This window comes from Dendronephthya gigantea, unplaced genomic scaffold (genome assembly GCF_004324835.1).
Source record: "Dendronephthya gigantea isolate DGI-Jeju-01 unplaced genomic scaffold, DenGig_1.0 000026F, whole genome shotgun sequence".
NCBI classification, from domain to species: Eukaryota; Metazoa; Cnidaria; class Anthozoa; order Malacalcyonacea; family Nephtheidae; genus Dendronephthya; species Dendronephthya gigantea.
This window is the reverse complement of record NW_021163036.1, coordinates 1,311,084-1,328,923: the sequence shown is the minus strand read 5'-3', so window position 1 is coordinate 1,328,923 and position 17,840 is coordinate 1,311,084. Positions and strand designations below refer to the sequence as shown.

The 17,840-nt window shown below is 37.8% G+C and overlaps 6 protein-coding genes across 8 annotated transcripts; 2 read left to right on the top strand and 4 right to left on the bottom strand.

Annotated features, from left to right (window-relative positions):
* Nucleotides 1-156: 156 nt before the first annotated feature.
* On the bottom strand, nt 157-4,897 carry LOC114523136 (PHD finger protein 23A-like). Of its 3 annotated transcripts, none has more exons than XM_028543988.1 (6): nt 4,499-4,897; nt 3,734-3,774; nt 3,500-3,592; nt 2,921-3,068; nt 2,488-2,538; nt 157-1,110 (listed from the first exon to the last, which is right to left on the bottom strand). In XM_028543988.1, exons 2-6 carry the CDS (start codon nt 3,743-3,745, stop codon nt 938-940), a joined length of 477 nt encoding a protein of 158 aa, XP_028399789.1. In that variant the 5' UTR covers nt 3,746-3,774; nt 4,499-4,897; the 3' UTR covers nt 157-937. The 3 variants fall into 3 exon arrangements, with proteins under 3 accessions (XP_028399789.1, XP_028399788.1, XP_028399787.1); XM_028543987.1 differs by having other exon boundaries at nt 4,510-4,895; XM_028543986.1 differs by lacking the exon at nt 4,499-4,897 and adding an exon at nt 3,923-4,486.
* Nucleotides 4,898-5,259: 362 nt separating this feature from the next.
* On the bottom strand, nt 5,260-9,119 carry LOC114523080 (nucleoporin NUP35-like). The gene is made up of 12 exons (XM_028543910.1): nt 9,031-9,119; nt 8,770-8,936; nt 8,438-8,598; nt 8,247-8,361; nt 8,097-8,142; nt 7,923-8,028; nt 7,748-7,801; nt 7,581-7,650; nt 7,358-7,417; nt 7,212-7,280; nt 6,967-7,116; nt 5,260-6,253 (listed from the first exon to the last, which is right to left on the bottom strand). The coding sequence occupies exons 1-12, from the start codon at nt 9,038-9,040 to the stop codon at nt 6,173-6,175; spliced, it is 1,089 nt and encodes a 362-aa protein (XP_028399711.1). The 5' UTR covers nt 9,041-9,119; the 3' UTR covers nt 5,260-6,172.
* A 446-nt stretch (nt 9,120-9,565) lies between these two features.
* Nucleotides 9,566-10,482, top strand: LOC114523078 (39S ribosomal protein L13, mitochondrial-like). The gene is made up of 2 exons (XM_028543908.1): nt 9,566-9,899; nt 10,052-10,482. The coding sequence occupies exons 1-2, from the start codon at nt 9,656-9,658 to the stop codon at nt 10,312-10,314; spliced, it is 507 nt and encodes a 168-aa protein (XP_028399709.1). The 5' UTR covers nt 9,566-9,655; the 3' UTR covers nt 10,315-10,482.
* A 60-nt stretch (nt 10,483-10,542) lies between these two features.
* LOC114523077 (60S ribosomal protein L15-like) lies at nt 10,543-11,968 on the bottom strand. The gene is made up of 3 exons (XM_028543907.1): nt 11,917-11,968; nt 11,287-11,603; nt 10,543-10,890 (listed from the first exon to the last, which is right to left on the bottom strand). Exons 2-3 carry the CDS (start codon nt 11,593-11,595, stop codon nt 10,585-10,587), a joined length of 615 nt encoding a protein of 204 aa, XP_028399708.1. The 5' UTR covers nt 11,596-11,603; nt 11,917-11,968; the 3' UTR covers nt 10,543-10,584.
* Nucleotides 11,969-12,295: 327 nt separating this feature from the next.
* LOC114523048 (glucose-induced degradation protein 8 homolog) lies at nt 12,296-13,301 on the top strand. Its single transcript, XM_028543861.1, has one exon. The coding sequence runs from the start codon at nt 12,383-12,385 to the stop codon at nt 13,067-13,069; it is 687 nt and encodes a 228-aa protein (XP_028399662.1). The 5' UTR covers nt 12,296-12,382; the 3' UTR covers nt 13,070-13,301.
* A 106-nt stretch (nt 13,302-13,407) lies between these two features.
* LOC114523047 (DNA repair and recombination protein RAD54-like) lies at nt 13,408-17,833 on the bottom strand. The gene is given in 9 exon segments (XM_028543860.1): nt 13,408-13,677; nt 13,778-13,961; nt 13,964-13,991; nt 14,362-14,550; nt 14,844-15,255; nt 15,585-16,067; nt 16,397-16,663; nt 16,865-17,296; nt 17,441-17,833. Coding segments are annotated over 8 exon segments (2,247 nt in total). The 5' UTR covers nt 17,721-17,833; the 3' UTR covers nt 13,408-13,677; nt 13,778-13,805.
* Nucleotides 17,834-17,840: the final 7 nt, after the last annotated feature.

The window sequence follows — 17,840 nt, the reverse complement described above, 5'->3', positions numbered from 1 at the left end:
GGCTAACGTCAGACAAAAAGCGAGCCATTCAATTCACTATTTTCTTTCATACAATGTTATCAAAACCTCAAATCATAAAAACTTTGCTGTGGTCTCACTTAGCCTCTTAAAATGCAGGTGGTTTGATTCAAGACACAACACGTCAAGTTATGGAGGAATATTTATTTTTTCTCAACAGGAGCCAACAACACCAAGGCTCACCCTCAACTTCAACATCACTACAATTGATGTGGCAGCTACAACTGGATTTGGTTTGGATAAAAAAGCACCATATATAACACATAGCATTTTCAAATGTTTAAATGCAAACAAAAATAATATCCTCAAATCATCAATTGGAGCTGTCATATCACTCACTAGTATATTCATACAAGATGCAGTTTTTTTTACAAAACAGAACTTTTTCAGTCTGACATTAAAATTTACATGCAATTGCAGAAAGCATATTATTTGCAAGTACCCTGCAAAATGCAGTAAATTTGATTCTGGCTGTAAATCCTCCACTGAGCACTTGACCTGGTGGTTCCTAATCTCAAGAAAGTATGTAGCAATGTTTATAAAAGGTTGGCATCGAAAGGGAGCAAAGCTTAGGTATTTACCCAAAGCAACGTACAGCACTGACTACAATGTTTGATGGATAAATTGTCAAGCATCTAAACAGAGGATTTATGTGAAAGTAAAACACACACACACGTCTGAAAACTTGAACATTATTGAACAGTCCTTCATGCTGTTTGAAATTTGCAAACCCTAATTATTTCAAAATAACTTGGGTATTCCGAACATACAAAACACCCAACACCATCATATAAATTATAATAGAGCACGACAGCATGTTTTATCTGTCTCTGTCTTGTGTCTGCGAATGCTTTACGTCAAAGCAGTATATATATTTACATATTTGTACATAGGGATGTTGCAGTAGCAACAACTGCTATCACATACGCTTCGGACTAGGCGTCGTCTTTACTCTTTGAGACCTTCTCATTGTATGTCTTGCATCTCGACACTTTTGACACACAAAAACTTCGGGGACATTCGATTTTCGGATTTTCGCACACGAAAGATGTATCCATACTAGACACTCTGAACATTCGATCATTGGTCGACCTACACAAAGTAGAAAAATCATGTGACATACGTTTTTGTACTTCGATGACACACACAGAACCTTTGTGACCCTTGTTACAGGAAAAACGGATTGCAGCAGCCTCTGATCTGCTGATAATTTCTGCTCATAACAAATATAGGCCGATCTCAAACTCAATGCCGCAACCTTCTCAGGGACACAAATTTCAGTCCACATTCATTTAAAGTGTAGCTGACAGTGGTTGTATTTTAAAGACTATAGCAGTTGAAAATGTAAACAAGACACTTATTTACATCACTGGCCACAATCCTCTTTTCAACATGGACTATTGTTTGTACAGGGCTTGGGATACATAGATAGATAGGTTTACTAATCCAGGAGGAATGTGTTGGGTCACCGGGGTATTTTATATAATAAATATGGATAATCTTCTGCAATTCTTCCCTAATGTTGTTAGGATGGGGGGAAAACTTAAACTTTAAGGAAGGGATTGAAAATGGCTTCCCCCCTTGTTGTTGAAGGATGTTAACTATAAACACATGTGTCAGATTGTACAAGGAAACGATAAATAAGATTTTTTAACAAGAACTAGATAAGATTTTTTAACAAGAACTAAAAACACTCGACAATTTAACTGTTTTAATCTTCAATTTTAACCGTTTAAAGTACAGGAGATAAGCTTGTTCCTTCCCATTTTTTACACTAAACATCAAATAACACTTTAATGATAGAATAATAAAACTATTTTTAGTCGCTTTTTATGATTTGAAACCAACGAATTCGACTACATTCACCGACAACGTTATATCATGTCTCCTATACGACCCGCATCACGAATATATCAGAAATTAGTGCTGCTCAAAATATCTTTATACGCAAGTAGGTAAATAACGAAGTGGGCTCGTTTTCATTCAATGACATGGAGATTTTTCGAGTCGATACAGTGACAACGTTCTCGTTTAAAAAAAACAATACTCCATACAATGAAATAACACAAACGTTAATGTTAAACACAACTCTTTGCTTGTACTAGTAATTGTCAATCAAGTTGCACGGGCTAAGCTAAGCATGCCTGAGTTTTGCTTTAAAATATTTTAGAGGTTTATTTATATATTATAGGACAACGTAGAAATAACATTTAAACATTGTTTATGCGGAGATCAAAACGACTATTTAAAACAGAACACAGTTGAAACTTAGCAAAGGAATGGCACCAGCAGGAAATAGAAATTTGACGCAAATTGTATATCAATCTTGCAACCCGTTCGTTTCACATTTGCCAGAAATAGCCAGGAATGAAGTTCGTCGTTCAAATGAGGGAATATATTTTGATATCGAAAATATTTTGTAACAATGGTGCAATGTTGAACAAGAAAAAGTAAATAATTATTTCATACCTGCGAAAGGCTTTTCGCAAAAACACGTTACTTTATTCCACGATTCATCGCCTGTAAAAGAGGTCGAATATGTCAAAGTTAACAAAAGCAAAAAGAAAATACACATAGCCAGTAAAAGGATTGTTCTTGAGCATTATTTTGCTCAATCCTAGCGCAGAAAATCAAAATTTTAAGCATCACATAGATAGCATGACATACGAGGTTTGAAAATGTAGTCAAGTGCTAGAGTTTTAATCGTATGAAAACATGAAAGAAAGCACATCTTTGGTGTAAAAACGATACGGAAGATGTAAGATCCTTCTAAATATAGTTCGTTAGCCCCATTCTAGGATACAAGACAGAGTTGTAAAGTGTTGGGAAAGGTCTGCATGCGGCCATACATGTGATGAACGTCGTGAAAACGTTCCAAGTGTTTACAATTTGTATGTTATACCTGAATCGTATTCTTCGTCGACGTTATCCAACAGTCGTTCATCTGAACTGTCTGGAGACGATATGCTTTCGCTGTAAGCCGAGTCTGTACTTGAACTTGTGCTTTCTTCTCCGGATGATTTCGGACTTTGTCTTCTCCGCCGTTCGACCTATAGTAGGACAACGAGACACAAAGGGATGACACGAACGCCATCTTGCAAATGGCCATAAATCGCAGCCCCGAAGCAATCGCACGAAAATTTTGCGTTACGATTGAAATTCAACGCTAAAATGATTTGGTAACGTAGAACAAGAAGCAAGGTTGGTCGGGGTATAATATTTAAACTAAAAAGAGAAGGTTTTACAGGAATTTCACTACACAGAAGTATATACGACAACACATAAGTATTCAAATTCGCATAGTCGAAGTTATTGGAGAGTACGTTGATCTCCTTTTCAGATTTCTAGCTCGATCGGCGTCAACACAAACGAGAAAGGGTAGGGTAGAAGACAGTGTGAATATAAAGGCATATGGATGTGGTTTTGCTGGGTTTTTATGGCACAGAACACATAACATAACGAGCACTTCAGTTGTACACACCTCTTGTAATCGAGCTTCGTAAGCTAAAACATAACTGCAAAACGAGTTGAATTCCTCTAGACTTTTCCGTAGTTTCTTCGGTTCTGGTGCGGGCTAGAATGGATAATTCAGAGGAGAATTTTGTGAGGAAAGCTACGTTGGCACGAAACAGCAGAAATATGTCAAAGCCATTCAAACATTTGAGCGTGGTAAATCAAATGTCGGCTTTCGCCGTAAGATAGTGTAAAATCATACCATGCTATTCATGCCATCGTCGGAGAACCTCCTTGGGGCAACTAGAACGCAAAAGGAAAGAAAGTTTAGAGAAAGTTGCATAAAAAAATACAAGAAACTGACCAAAACAAGGCAACACTCAAATAGACGAACGGCCAACTATCGTCGCTGCACACGGCTTGGATTTTTATAAATTTTAAAATCTAATACCTCTAAGAGAGCCGTCGTTCATTCTGAAAGCCAGTTTCGCAAATAAAAGCGAAGATTCTCAAGTAAAACTAGCAAAATTCAGCAATTTTCTTAGCACTTTACAACCAACGATTCTTTCGAACAAGAGTGTTGTTCACAAATGATCATTGTGGCATCCCACAAAGCAACGCGAGTTCACCATTGCTAAACGCTGATTGGCTCGCTTTAGATAAAAGACCCAAATATATGACGTCACGTCAAGCTGCAATATGTTGCGATATTACCCCATCTTACATGTATTTATCGAAATTGTAACTCATTTAAATATTCTTATTTTAAGCAAAAATGCTTAGATTTCAAAAATACAAACAGCAGTGCATACCATAGCCTTTCTCGCATCCAAAAAAAATACAACCCATTGATTTAGGCGCTACAAACTCTACAAATTTAGCTAACAGATATCGGCTATGAATTCATGACGAAACCCTCCCCATTCCGATAATTCGCTCTCGTATTGTCTAGGGAACCGAAAGTATAGACATAAAATTCGCCCAGAAATCATCGCTATTTCCCAGTGATCTTCACAGACGTACTTACCGACGACTTACCGGAATCAAAGGTTTACGTTATAGGCGAAAAGTAGGCGAAATATTCACTTTTGGGCATGATTCTTCAAGGCCTTTCTTTCGGTCTGAGAGTTCCGCTTATCGCTCTGGCATAACGATATGTCGCAGCTGTCAATCAAGTGTGCCACGTCAGCACTGCATTATGGGAACGTCACAAGTTAGTTTATCGCAATCATATTGTGCAACATTTGCATCACAAAAGTATTTTTTGTGGATCAAGAATTTCCTAGCAACAGTGGTATAAAAATATTTTTCATAGTGATCATGTCATGATCTCTCAGTGACGAGAGCATTGCCTCAGAACCTCTAGAATTTACCTGCTTCGAGTGAAGTGATTTACCCTCAACTTTATGTATACCAAACAGTTCTTTGATTTCTTTCTAGAGGTCAAGTAGGGATCGTCTATTCTTGTTCCAGTGTTAATACAGGAGGAAACCTAAACTAAACTAACTTTATTTATACTGGATAGCTCTATCAGTTCTAAACTGTTCTTCCTAGAGATCCAGTAAGGATCATCTCTTATTGATCCAGTCTTACTACAGGAGGAAACCTAAACTAAACTAACTTTATTTATACTGGATAGCTCTATCAGTTCTAAACTGTTCTTCCTAGAGATCCAGTAAGGATCATCTCTTATTGATCCAGTCTTACTACAGGAGGAAACCTAAACTAAACTGGATAGCTCTATCAGTTCTAAAATGTTCTTCCAAAAGATCGATTTTAGTATCCCATTTTTTAATTTGTTACAATAACCTGCTGATCAAACACGAATCTGATTCTCTCTGGAATTAATATATTACAACATTTCCATTACAATGTAAGGTTTTCGCAAAGACAATCACATTTAATGCTCGAGGATTAAAGCAGCCCGCGGATAAATTTAAAGTCTTGCCGCCATCGAAATCCCCATCTAAACAACGCACAATTTTTAGTACGGTACGGAGAAAATTGGTACGAATGAAATTTTTACTCCCTAATGGTTAGTCAAACTTCATGCGTACAAATTTTAACCGTTTACATTATATTCAATTTTAGGTCTGAAAGGTCGGATAAAATTGAGATTAATGAAATTAGCTTAAAATTTTATGCCTGAATAGATGGTCCAAATCTCATTCGTACCAAACCTAAATTGTGGAGTGTAAATGGGGCTGAAGAGCCGTTTTCAATTCCTTGTAAAACATGGTTGGTTTTGTAGAAGGTGCGTAAAACTTGTATGACTATAAGGTGAAGCTGTGAAGAGTGGTTTAGCCGTAATCCAGTGACAAAACAAACAGACATCGTCAAAAATAACTTTGACTATATCCCAGGGCCAAGGGTGAAAACAATGCGTGCGGTCTAACGTGATTTCCTTTCTTTTTTTTAGATCTTCGTTTCATAAATTTTAAAGAAAAATTTTTCTAAAGAGTAAGGTTTGAAAATCGGCATTATCGTTCCTTTGGCATACGCTTTCGCTGACAACGAAAACCTTACTATATATTATGGTCTTTACCAGAATTATTCTTACATTTAAGATGTCCCATACACATTTGTCTTTTTATAATTTTTTCAATTCCTAAAGAGTTACCGCTTAAATTCGCGAGAAATATATAATATTTACTTCAGCTAACCAGGCAGCAATGAGGCACAGGAAAGCACCAATGATCTGTTACCAACCGAAAACATATTCCATTGCTTTCGACACCAAGTTGTTACTCTTCTGGGGAGTGTTCGACGTGCTTCCAGAGACCTTGAACATGAAAATATCGATTAGTGTTACCACGAGTAAAGGATTACCTTTATTTCATTACAGTTTGGAAGAGTCGCCTCTTCTATTTTGAGTTTCCTCGTGTAGTAACACTGGATCAATAAGAGATGATCCTTACTGGGCCTCTAGGAAGAACAGTTTAGAACTGATAGAGCTATCCAGTATAAATAAAGTTAGTTTAGTTTAGGTTTCCTCCTGTAGTAATACTGGATCAATAAGAGATGATCCTTACTGGACCTCTAGGAAGAACAGTTTAGAACTGATAGAGCTATCCAGTATAAATAAAGTTAGTTTAGTTTAGGTTTCCTCCTGTAGTAATACTGGATCAATAAGAGATGATCCTTACTGGACCTCTAGGAAGAACAGTTTAGAACTGATAGAGCTATCCAGTATAAATAAAGTTAGTTTAGTTTAGGTTTCCTCCTGTAGTATCACTGGATCAATAAGAGATGATCCTTACTGGACCTCTAGGAAGAACAGTTTAGAACTGATAGAGCTATCCAGTATAAATAAAGTTAGTTTAGTTTAGGTTTCCTCCTGTAGTAACACTGGATCAATAAGAGATGATCCTTACTGGACCTCTAGGAAGAACAGTTTAGAACTGATAGAGCTATCCAGTGTAAAGAAGGTTAGTTTAAGTTAAGTTTCTTTCGGTGGAAAATTATGTTATATGTGTTATATGTTTGTCTCAATACCTCAAGATCACTGCTGGCAGCGTGATAAGCAGCAGTCAAAGGTCGTATTGGAGTCTTTCTGGAAGGTGAGGAGACAGCAACATCACTTGATATTGTCGACTTTGTGATGGATGATGGAAGATTCTCTTTGCCCGTTTCAAACATAAAATTCTGTGTATGAACAAAAAAGAGAAAGGATGAAATGATAATGAATCTAGACAAATAAAGAATGTTAAAATATTTCTGAGACAAATTATGATGCTGACCTTATCGATACATTGCTTCACCCCAACCATCATATTGTTTCCAAATATTTTACCATTTTTACTCAATGCCTTGTAATGAAAATAAAAGATATATAACAGTTACACCACATTTCTTGTTGTGAATTATAAATTTTCTTTCATCCCACCTTTTTTGCTTGAAGTTTTGATTGATATTTAACATGCATCCAATTCCCATTTGAAGCAACCTGTTAAGATGGTTTACATAATGGTAGAATAACTTTTCAGAAATGATGTCTGCATCTTTTGAAAGACCGAAGTTGATCGAAGGTTCAGGGCTAACATTGATACCAGCGACTACCCTGATTATATAAAGTTGATTTGATTTGAAAATAAATAAACTGTACATACTTCATGCTTTAATATGCTTCCATATTGAGAAAATTGTTGAAGTAAAAAAGAACTTGCTGATGGTGGGAACCTTAAGGAAGAAAACAAAGTGTCTTATATCTTCCCAAACAGACATACAAAACACGAAGATCTAGAAAAGGCATCAAGACAGACAAAAATGATCATACCCAAAAGCTGTGATGGAGCATTCATCAAGCACTTCATTTGTTGTTATGTTTTCACTAAAATAAATATTATTAACAATCTAAATTCAACTGATTTGTTCTCATAATTTGAAAAAAAAACCTCAGTACAAGTTAACCACAGTACAGGGCAAGTACGAATTAGTTACAATTTCTTTACCCTTGAGAATAGAATGGATCAATTTGAGCCGGCGATGAAATATGTTTCCTGGAAGGACTCAACAAGTGTTCTCTGAAGTCTGTTGTGTTTTGTTGTGGTGTGCGACCTTCAAAAGAAGATGAAAGTATTGGTTCTAAAGATCACACAATCGGAGAAATATGTCTGCCTACTTACTGGGAGAATTTGTCTGTGATTGAAGGGTCATCATATGAACATCCATCTGAAAATATAAACAATACAGTAATTTCAGTAATAACTCGCTTCATTAGCTATCCAACTTCATCTGGTGCATTTGCATTTTAAGATACTCAATCATATATTTACATTATGGTTGTCTCTTCTTAATGGACTTCCTGTTTGAACTACGCTTGTATTCTCACTAAATAGATCTGCGACAGGAGGGGCCTTTCCTCTTAAACTCTTCGGAGTATTGCTTTCACTTGAACAAAAAAATGAACTTAGCAGTCAGCAAATGGTTTATGGTTTATGAATATGTGTTACATCTCAATACATACAATGTGTTTCGAACATCTCTGGAATCTTTCCTGTCTCTGTTGGTGCTGGTTTTGCTGTGACTGCTATAACTTGGTCCTCCTGATCTGGATGGTGACCAGGATTTCATCTTTCCCGGACTTTTACGGGTACTTTGCACGTATGACATGTCATGTGAATGAGACTAAAAAAGGAATTATTCATAGTTTAAGACAGCTAGAACAGCATCTGGTTCTCTCTATGCTGGCAAAGATCTCGGCGAACAAAGCATTAAATTCAACCAGGTTACAAGTTCTGTATGGTATTATATGGTAAAGGAATTGAATGGTGGTGAAACTGGTTTACTTCTCTTTACCATTTGGGATGGTGTATGTCCACCCAGCAAATATCCAGGAAGATAACTGCTCGTGTTTTGACCGTGAGTTGGTGTGCCAAAACTCATCGAACCAGTTTGGCTTACCATACCACCACCTCTTAGTAATGGTGACTGCTGTAAACCGGTTGAGGGAACGCGGGAAAAGCCTGGAATCACAAACAGAAATGAACAAGAAACACCAAAATATATCGCTTAACATTGCGATTAGCGTTAAAAGCAAATATACTAAAGGTTACTCACTTGAATCCATTGTTTTTCGTAAGAATTACAATTTGTTTACAGATGTACAATTTTTCTTTTCAAAATTGGCACTTCGAATCTATGGAATTTATGGTGTCGGTCCCAGTCCAAACTCCAAACTCTAGGTTTTAAGCAGAAAAAAAAACATCGCCGAAATGCAGAAAGTGCTAAAATGTGGATACGAAGATATGCAGAATATCGTGCCTAAATTGCCTAAATGAGTGTTCTTTGTAAAATTTTAACGTCCACAAAAGCATCTCATTGAAAACTGTTTACTGTCATTTTAGATTATGCAAAATGCATCATTATAATTGTTTTTGATAATTGAATATTACACTGTTCGTACAATTGCCAAAATATTGTACAAAGTTAAATAAAGTCCTAAGGCAGGTCTTTATGCCTATAATAATAAACGTCTTCATAAGTGGGATAAAACTGCAAAAAAATAAATACATAAATGAATTATGCTTTATTTTCGTTATAATTTCGTCCCTAGAACGATGGTATTTAATATTCACTGCTGTCTAAACGTACCGCATGTTCATTTTTTCGAAGCCATGTGGAAATTTTTTAAAATTTTTGTACCCAAAAAATTGCTCGAATAAGTGTCGAAAATCGAGCAGTTATGCTCGTAGGAAATCGTTTTAGACAAAGTCTTCTCACTCACACAAGACTATGGTACCTGATAAATGCAAAGGACCAAATAAACGGGCGTTTAGCGGCGTATATTGCAACGATTTTGCAAGGCAAGACCAAACCAATATGGCACCCTAAGGCCGATGTTGGTGATTTTGTCGTCGTGGTTAACACGAAAGACATTGCATTTAGCGGGCGAAAATGGGATAGGAAAGTGTATAGGCATCACACAGGTATGCCATGTACGATTTAGGGTACTGATTTCTCGTCTCGTTTTACATCAATGACAATGTTAAAACACATCGTTTTAACATACTGACCCTGAATGATAATGATTATCACACATAGTTTACACAATATTTACAATGAAGTAAATGTGTTACAGGCTATCCTGGGGGACTGAAAGAAACAAACGCAATATCTCTGCACCGGAAAGATCCAACTCGGGTGCTCTGGCGAGCAGTAAATGGCATGCTCCCTAAAAATAATTCAAGAAAGGTTTTCATGTCAAGATTGTTTTTGTTTGAAGGAGAAGAACATCCTTATGCCGAGAACATTTATGCTCAATTAGAAGCACCTGCTTCAATGCCGAAGAGAGTTGATGAATTTACAAAGGAGGAGTTTGAAAAATACCCTAAACTATTTTGACAATGTTGTCATGTGAATATATTGAAATGTAAATATTAAATTATATAGAAATACAATATGCAGTTGCAATGTAAGATTAGAATACATTCTTATCAATTGATTTGGTTTGAAGTCATTTTTTTTCCTAATTTTGGGCCAATTTATATTGGTGGTTTAGTGAATTTCCCAGTGCATAACTATTGCCAGCTGGCATTATGAATTGAGCTACAAAATGAACAAGACCATGGCCTATGAGATCATAATTTATTTCACAATCATTTTGTACAAAATCTAACGATATCGCCGCAATGAGAGTGAGTTGTGCTTCTTCCAGTTGGCACGATGGGAACCACCTTGAACCTTGTTGTACAGATGGCCCTTTCGGATGCCACGATTCTTGCGTCCGACAGCAGTGAGACCTCTGAGCTCTCTATGCTTATGGACTGCTTTGCATATCCAGTTGATCCTTGGGTCACGACGGATGGCGTTGTGGGCTGGGTCAACCAGGATGACCTCAAAGAATTTGAACGTGGAATCCTGGGCTATCCAGTAGGAATTGAGAACACGAAGTCCACCACAGTATCGTCCAGCTCTTTCCTACAGAGTAGAAAAGGTTTCAATGAAGACGACAAAATTCTAAGCTACTGTGACAATCAAGACTTTTTTGATAGAACCATCATGGTTTATCGAGTAGGCTGCATTTAAACTTGTATTCAGGACTTATTTCTGATCACAGTGTCAAGTATAAGCCATAGGTGTAGAGCTTGTTTTGGGGTATCACCACTGATCTGACAAATATATACCGACCAAAATAAACCTAGGTTATCCAGTCTACTTATCAGATCAGTGGGTAGAATGATCAACATCAACATCACAACCATTGTTTCAAGACTAGTGCTAAAACCAGTGCTATACTGGACATTAATACCAGGCAACTAGTCTAGATGCTGCTTTGATAGAGAAATTAAACCCTCCACCCACATCATAACCTACCTCAGCTACAGAGCGAAGACTTCTTTGGAACTTCAGTTTGTTAACACCCTGTCGGACAGGTTTTCCATGTGTGTTACCCTTAGGCACTTTCCTCTTGCGACCACCACGGCGTATCCGAACCCGGTAGACAACATAACCCTGCTTAGCTTTGTACCCAAGCCGTCTGGCTTTGTCTGGTCGAGTGGGCCTGGATGCTCGATGGATAGCATTGAGCTGGCGGTATTGCCAACATCGTACACGCAGAAGAAAACGAAGAAGGTCCGACTGCTTCTTTTTGTACAGTTCTTCAAGATATTTGTATGCTCCCATGGTACTTACTATATCAAAACAGGTTGGAGAACATTGTCATGACCAAGCAGGGATCACATGCATATCCAGAAAACCCTCCATCGTATATAACCATCTCCTATTTATACATTATTTTTAGCTAAAATTTATGGCCAGAATCATAGCTGATTGACAGACGAGTTACGCGTCTGATTTAGAAGACGTTTTACTATAAAACTACTACTTCGAATTCTTTCAAACTTTGTAGGAAGGAAGAGTGATATCCATTTTATGCATATAAAGTAATAAAACTACACGATGCCTTGAAAATATAGTAGATTTTTAAGGATTTTAAACGCTTACCTTTTATTATTTGGCACCTTCGATAAAGAGCAGAAAGAGAGAGAAATGAAGAGAGCCTGCAATACTGTGACACAATTCACGTGCGGTTAAAAACAATAACTCAGGCGCAGATAACTGAAGTTTGGCGGAGCGGAAAATCATTGAGAAAAAAAAACTCAATTTGTGTACTATGTAATTTTTTAATTAATTATTAGGGTTAAATTGGCGATAATGACAACCTATACGATGCACCCCGTTATCTCAAATTATAGATAACTAGAAATTCACCTATTTATTCCAAATTCAAGTTGAAGTTTGATCCAAATTAGTGAAAAGACCTGAGTACTAGAGTAATCCAAACTCGCACCAGTCTATACTCGGCTGCCAAATTTCCCAAAATTTTTCACTTCTTTTTGTTCGAAATAGATACACTTTTCTCTCATTTCTTTGACAAAAAAACTATATTTTTATATATATTGCAAGCCAGATGAGTTCTCCAGAGAAAGTAGAAGAAATAAGCAAGGAGGAATGGCTTGAAAAGATACAAGAACTACGCATACCAAGGAATGAAATGAATTCTTTAGTTATGGACTATCTAGTCACTGAAGGTTTTAAACAAGCCGCAGAGAAATTCAAACTTGAAGCTAAACTACAATCAGAAATTCCTTTGACGGGCATGGACGAGAGAATACAAATAAGAGAGGCAGTTCAGAACGGTGATATCGTTAAAGCTATTTGTCTGACAAATAATTTCAACCCAGAAATATTGGATAGTAGACCACATCTATTTTTTCATTTACAACAACAGAGACTAATCGAACTTATTCGAAACAAAGACATCGACGGTGCGGTTGAGTTTGCACAGAATCAAATGTCAGAGCAAGGGAAAGATAACCCACAATTTCTTGAAGAATTAGAAAGGACCATGGCATTACTGGCTTTTGATAATGCAGAGGAGTCGCCATTTGGGGAACTACTTCTGTTATCTCAAAGGCAAAAGGTTGCAAGTGAACTGAATGCAGCACTTCTGGAGGAGGAAAACCAGTCAACAACACCCAGGTTGGCGAAGATGGTGAAACTCCTTGAATGGTCCCAGAGTGAACTCGATCATAGCAAAGCCAAGTATCCGAAAATGATGAACCTTTCGACAGCCGAAATAGAGATGACTAAATGATATTGGAGCAAAAACATGTATGGTTGAAGAAGGGATTGTAGGCTTTCAACAGCATTGACAAAACTTTCTAGGTGAAGAACTTGTGGATATGTCAGGAAGAACTTTTCAAAATGTGCAACTAAAGACACTCATATACTATTTACAGAATTTTATTTTTGTAGTTTTAATGTATGTCAGTTGTGTTTGAATATTACCAAAGAATTCGATGCTAGAGATGTCAAAATAACAGACCAGTTACGTGATTGTTGTTGTATTGTTTTGAATTTTGGTTTATGTTGGTTTTTTTTTGAAGTAACATAACTCCAGTTATAGAGGCCAGTGTTTAGGCAGAATCCAGTAGATTGCAGTACAAATAAATGTACAGCTTTACATTAAGTACATCTTCAATTTATTCGACATTTCACCAACCCAAGATTGAAATCGATTATTTACAATAATACAATGAAATAAAATAAATCTATGATAGAATCTTCATTTGTTCAAATGGTAGGCTAGAGCTAGAACCGAGGCCATGTTTTCAGACAGAATGATGTTTTTAGAAAACATATATTTACAGTTCCCAGCTTCCCTGAAGTTCCCCATTCAAATTCATGTTCCTCACAGCAATCCTGATAGTGAAATAGAATCAAATAAATGCACTAACATGTCCACAGTTTCACATACATACAAAACTTGCAGAAGGTCAAAAGTTTCCAAAAATTTGTTTACCTCAATTTTCCTTTTAAATCCAACACCCTCACATTCCTAGCTGTTTCTCATGTGAGCGATGATGAAACACGAATGTGACACCATCTTCCCATGCTCCTTTGAGGGCCTGGTCTTCCACTCCCTTCTTACTGTTGCAATGATTCCATTCCGACAAATCAGAGTTGCAACTCGACCCTTCAGGGGGAAGGGGCGGACTTGAATCCCGTTAACACACCTGCGGTACATACAAATATCTTGGTATGAGCACGCGCCGGTGAAGTCTGTCTGGAAGGGACCAGGGTGGGAGAAGAGTGGCAACTCTCACACCCTCGTTACAAGCCTTGGCCGCGTTTATAAAAGTTGTCAATCTTTCCACTGCCATTCGTGGTAATATCTAGTCAACACACATGCAACTATAAATTTTCTCATTTGACCAGGGTATGAGGTTTCTCCAGAGTTTTCCTGTTTCGAGACTACGCGTCACGCGTGTACGTACTATCAAGAACAACTTTCAAAACCTTTGGCACGAATGCTGATTAAACTAGTCTCAATGCTGAAAGCTTCTCTCCATTCTTATTGACGTCAATCAAATGCTACATACAAACCTGCGACATTTAAACTTGTCGTGGGTCTCGCTTGATGTGCTCTCGTTTAGTTTGAAGAGATCTCTCAAATCCTCCATTGAGAAATGTCTGGCAACATCCTCTTCTTCATCTACAACGCAACTACTTAACGCTTTCTTGTGTGTCTGTCGCTGGAATATTTTCTCTTCAATTGTGCCGGTCGACAAAAGCCTGGAAAAGTTATGAAATATCGTCAGTTGTGGATTAATAAGAGATGATCCATACTGCTAGGTTAGAACTGATATAGAGCTATTCAGTGTAAATAAAGTAAGTTTAGTTTAGGTTTCCTCCTGTAGTAACACTGGATCAATAAGAGATGATCCTTACTGGACCTCTAGGAAGAACAGTTCAGAACTGATATAGAGCTATCCAGTATAAATAAAATTAGTTTAGTTCCTGCTTTCTCTGGATTGTTGGGTAGTTGAAAACCAGCCTGGTCCTATAAACTTAAGGGATCACAAGACCTGTAGATGTAGACTTTCTTCTTCTGACCATCTCTCCAAACCCTTGCCATTGCTTGCTCGTCATTGGCTGGATTCCAATCAGGATCGAACATCACTAAACGATTTGCACCAATCAGATTCAAGCCGCATCCACCAGCCTTGCTGCTCAGCATGAAGATAAAGTCCCCTCCCGAAGGATCATTGAAACGGTCCACGATCTTCTGTCGTTTTTTAATAGTCATGGACCCATCCAAACGAACGAACTGGTAACGTCTCAAGCGACAAAGCTTCTCAAACAGATCTAGTGTTTGCGTGTAGTTGGACACTAAAACAACTTTGTCGTTTGACATCGACTTGGTCATGGCTAGAATATAGTCGAGGACTTTCATTTTGCCGGATAGATCTGGCTGGAAGTGTTTGGATTTTTGTCCATCTGTATGTAATAAGAAAGAATTGCATCTCATACATATGTCTGAACTACCAGAAAAAGATATCTCAAACGTGGTGGTCTAGTGTAGGTAGTATTCTACAATAAGTTGTCGTGGTTTGTGTCTGAACTACCTGAAAAAGATATCTCAAACGTGGTGGTCTAGTGTAGGTAGTATTCTACCATAAGCTGTCGTAGTTTGTGTCTGAACTACCTGAGAAAGATATCTCAAACGTGGTGGTCTAGTGTAGGTAGTATTCTACAATAAGCTGTCGTAGTTTGTGTCTGAACTACCTGAAAAAGATCTAAAATCATGATGTTCACACGTGAACTACCTGAAAACAATTCCTTAAGCCCCTTAACTTCGCTCTTTTTCCCCTCTTTATCATCACTCAACAGTAACTCCGGATGGTTGCAAAGTTTCTTAAGCTGGGTAATAAACGCCAGAGACGAAAACGAAATACCACCACCAGACTTTCCAAGTTCTATTTTAGCGGCTTTGCTGGAAACCAAACGCTGGTAGAGTTCCTTTTGCACCGGCGTGAGAGCACAGCAGACAACCTGCTCGACTTTAACCGGCAAGTACTTTGACAAAATAGCCTGGGTTCGTCTGATAATACATTTGTTAACAAGAGAAACGAGTTCGTTTAACTTTTCGGTGCCTTTGTGGCGGTCTGACTCGCTGGCGTCCGCATCACGACCTCGAAGAATAATATTTTCATATTTTCTCTTAAACTCTGAAGCCGTTCCTAGCATACCGCTGTTTACAAAATGAACCAAACTGAAGTATTCAAGCAAGTCGTTCTGGATTGGCGTTCCTGAAGAAAGAAAACAACAATAACAGCTTGTGAAAGATGCTTTTACTAGCTGTTGAATTAAAGGGTCTTAATTTCGAGTGGAATTATACACACTTCAAATTTAAGCCAGGAACAGTTGATGGAAAAATGAGTCAACTATCAGTCCTCCGGCAGGAATCGAACCTACGCTTTTGCGATGCCGGTGCAATGCTCTTGCCTGCCATTACCTCTAGAATTTACCTACATTGAGTGATTAGTGCCAAAAATCATAATTGATCTTTCTAGCTGTGTTTCAATTGGATTTCATAGTTCTTGCATGGCTAGATATGATAGGATTATTGCCATCCTACCTGATAGAAGAATTCGTCTTTGTGTCTTCAACTTATCCAACGCCTGGTAAGTCTGGCTTTCAAGATTTTTTAATCTATGTCCTTCGTCGCAGATGAGGAGACCCACTGGACTGCTTGTTAGCTTCTCATAATGACATCTGAATGTTTCGTAGGAAATAATCAGAATGGAATTATGGACTCTGTTGCCACATTGGGCCATGAAACTTGTAAGATTTGAATCAATTTCTTTCTTGGAGCCAGAGTCTATTGCCAATGCATGAAGTTTCCCTGTTTCAGAATGAATGTTCACTGCATTAGATATTGTTTGATAGTAAAGATAGGGAGTTGGTTTGCATGCAAAATGGTAGACAGTTTAATCTAAATTTAATATGCACTAGCTGGGTCAATATATTCTAAACTTAATTGAAATAATGAAATGATACTTAAATACAGAATCAATCCAGCAAAATTCACAAATGCCCAGTTTACCTGCTAGCCATTTATTGATCTCATTATACCAGTTCTTAACGAGGCTTGATGGTGCAACTATAATAGCCTTATCAATCAGCTTCTTTCCTGATGGACTCTGCTTCAGTAAGGTCCAAAGAAGAGTGATACATTGTAAAGTTTTGCCAAGTCCCATCTCATCTGCCATTATACAACCAAAACTATCTGAAATTTTTTCCCCTGTGACACAATCGTACAAAAACCTCACTCCTTCTCGCTGATGAGGTCGCAAAACCTTTGAAAGAATCGGATCAACGACTACATGAACCTCATAGTCCTGATTTGATTTTAGTTTGTCATGCTCCGTCTGAGGAGGTGGTACATACAAGACGAGGGCATCAGGGTCATCTGGATCATGGAGGGATCGACGGGGACCTTGTCGCTTTACCCCCAGGGTACGACCATTGGATGAGCCTTGTAAAAAAGCACTGAATCAGGAAACAAGCCTCCTCAATGCAAAATACACAAAACTTTACTCTATAAGTACCCTGTAATCAATTTTCTGCGTAATTGTAATTTAAACTTTAATACAATTCTTAGCTGTAAATTCAATCAAACCTTGATAATTCGGTATTGGGACTCTAAAAGGCTTTGATAAAATGTTTTTGATGCGAGCTTCGTGTTCAGATAGCTGGCCAGACCCATTTAAACATAATGACGTGAATGGCTGCCTGAATAGATGTTGAGAAAATTTGCTCAAAACTTTTGACTTTTCCTGGTCGATTTTCTGCATCTTTTGCCGTGGCGAAGTCACCTCTCCTTCGCTGTCGCTATCATCGTCAACCCATGATGAAGTCTTGCGTTTTAAAAGTTGACTAGGAGCTAGCGATCGCCTCATATTTGAAATACTTTCGACAATAATTTTAAATTTCGCGCTTCGCCTCGGCCGCCATTAACGAGACCCGCGAACAGGGTATTTACTTCCAAGAGCCTTAAATTCTGCAGGCGACAAAGAAGA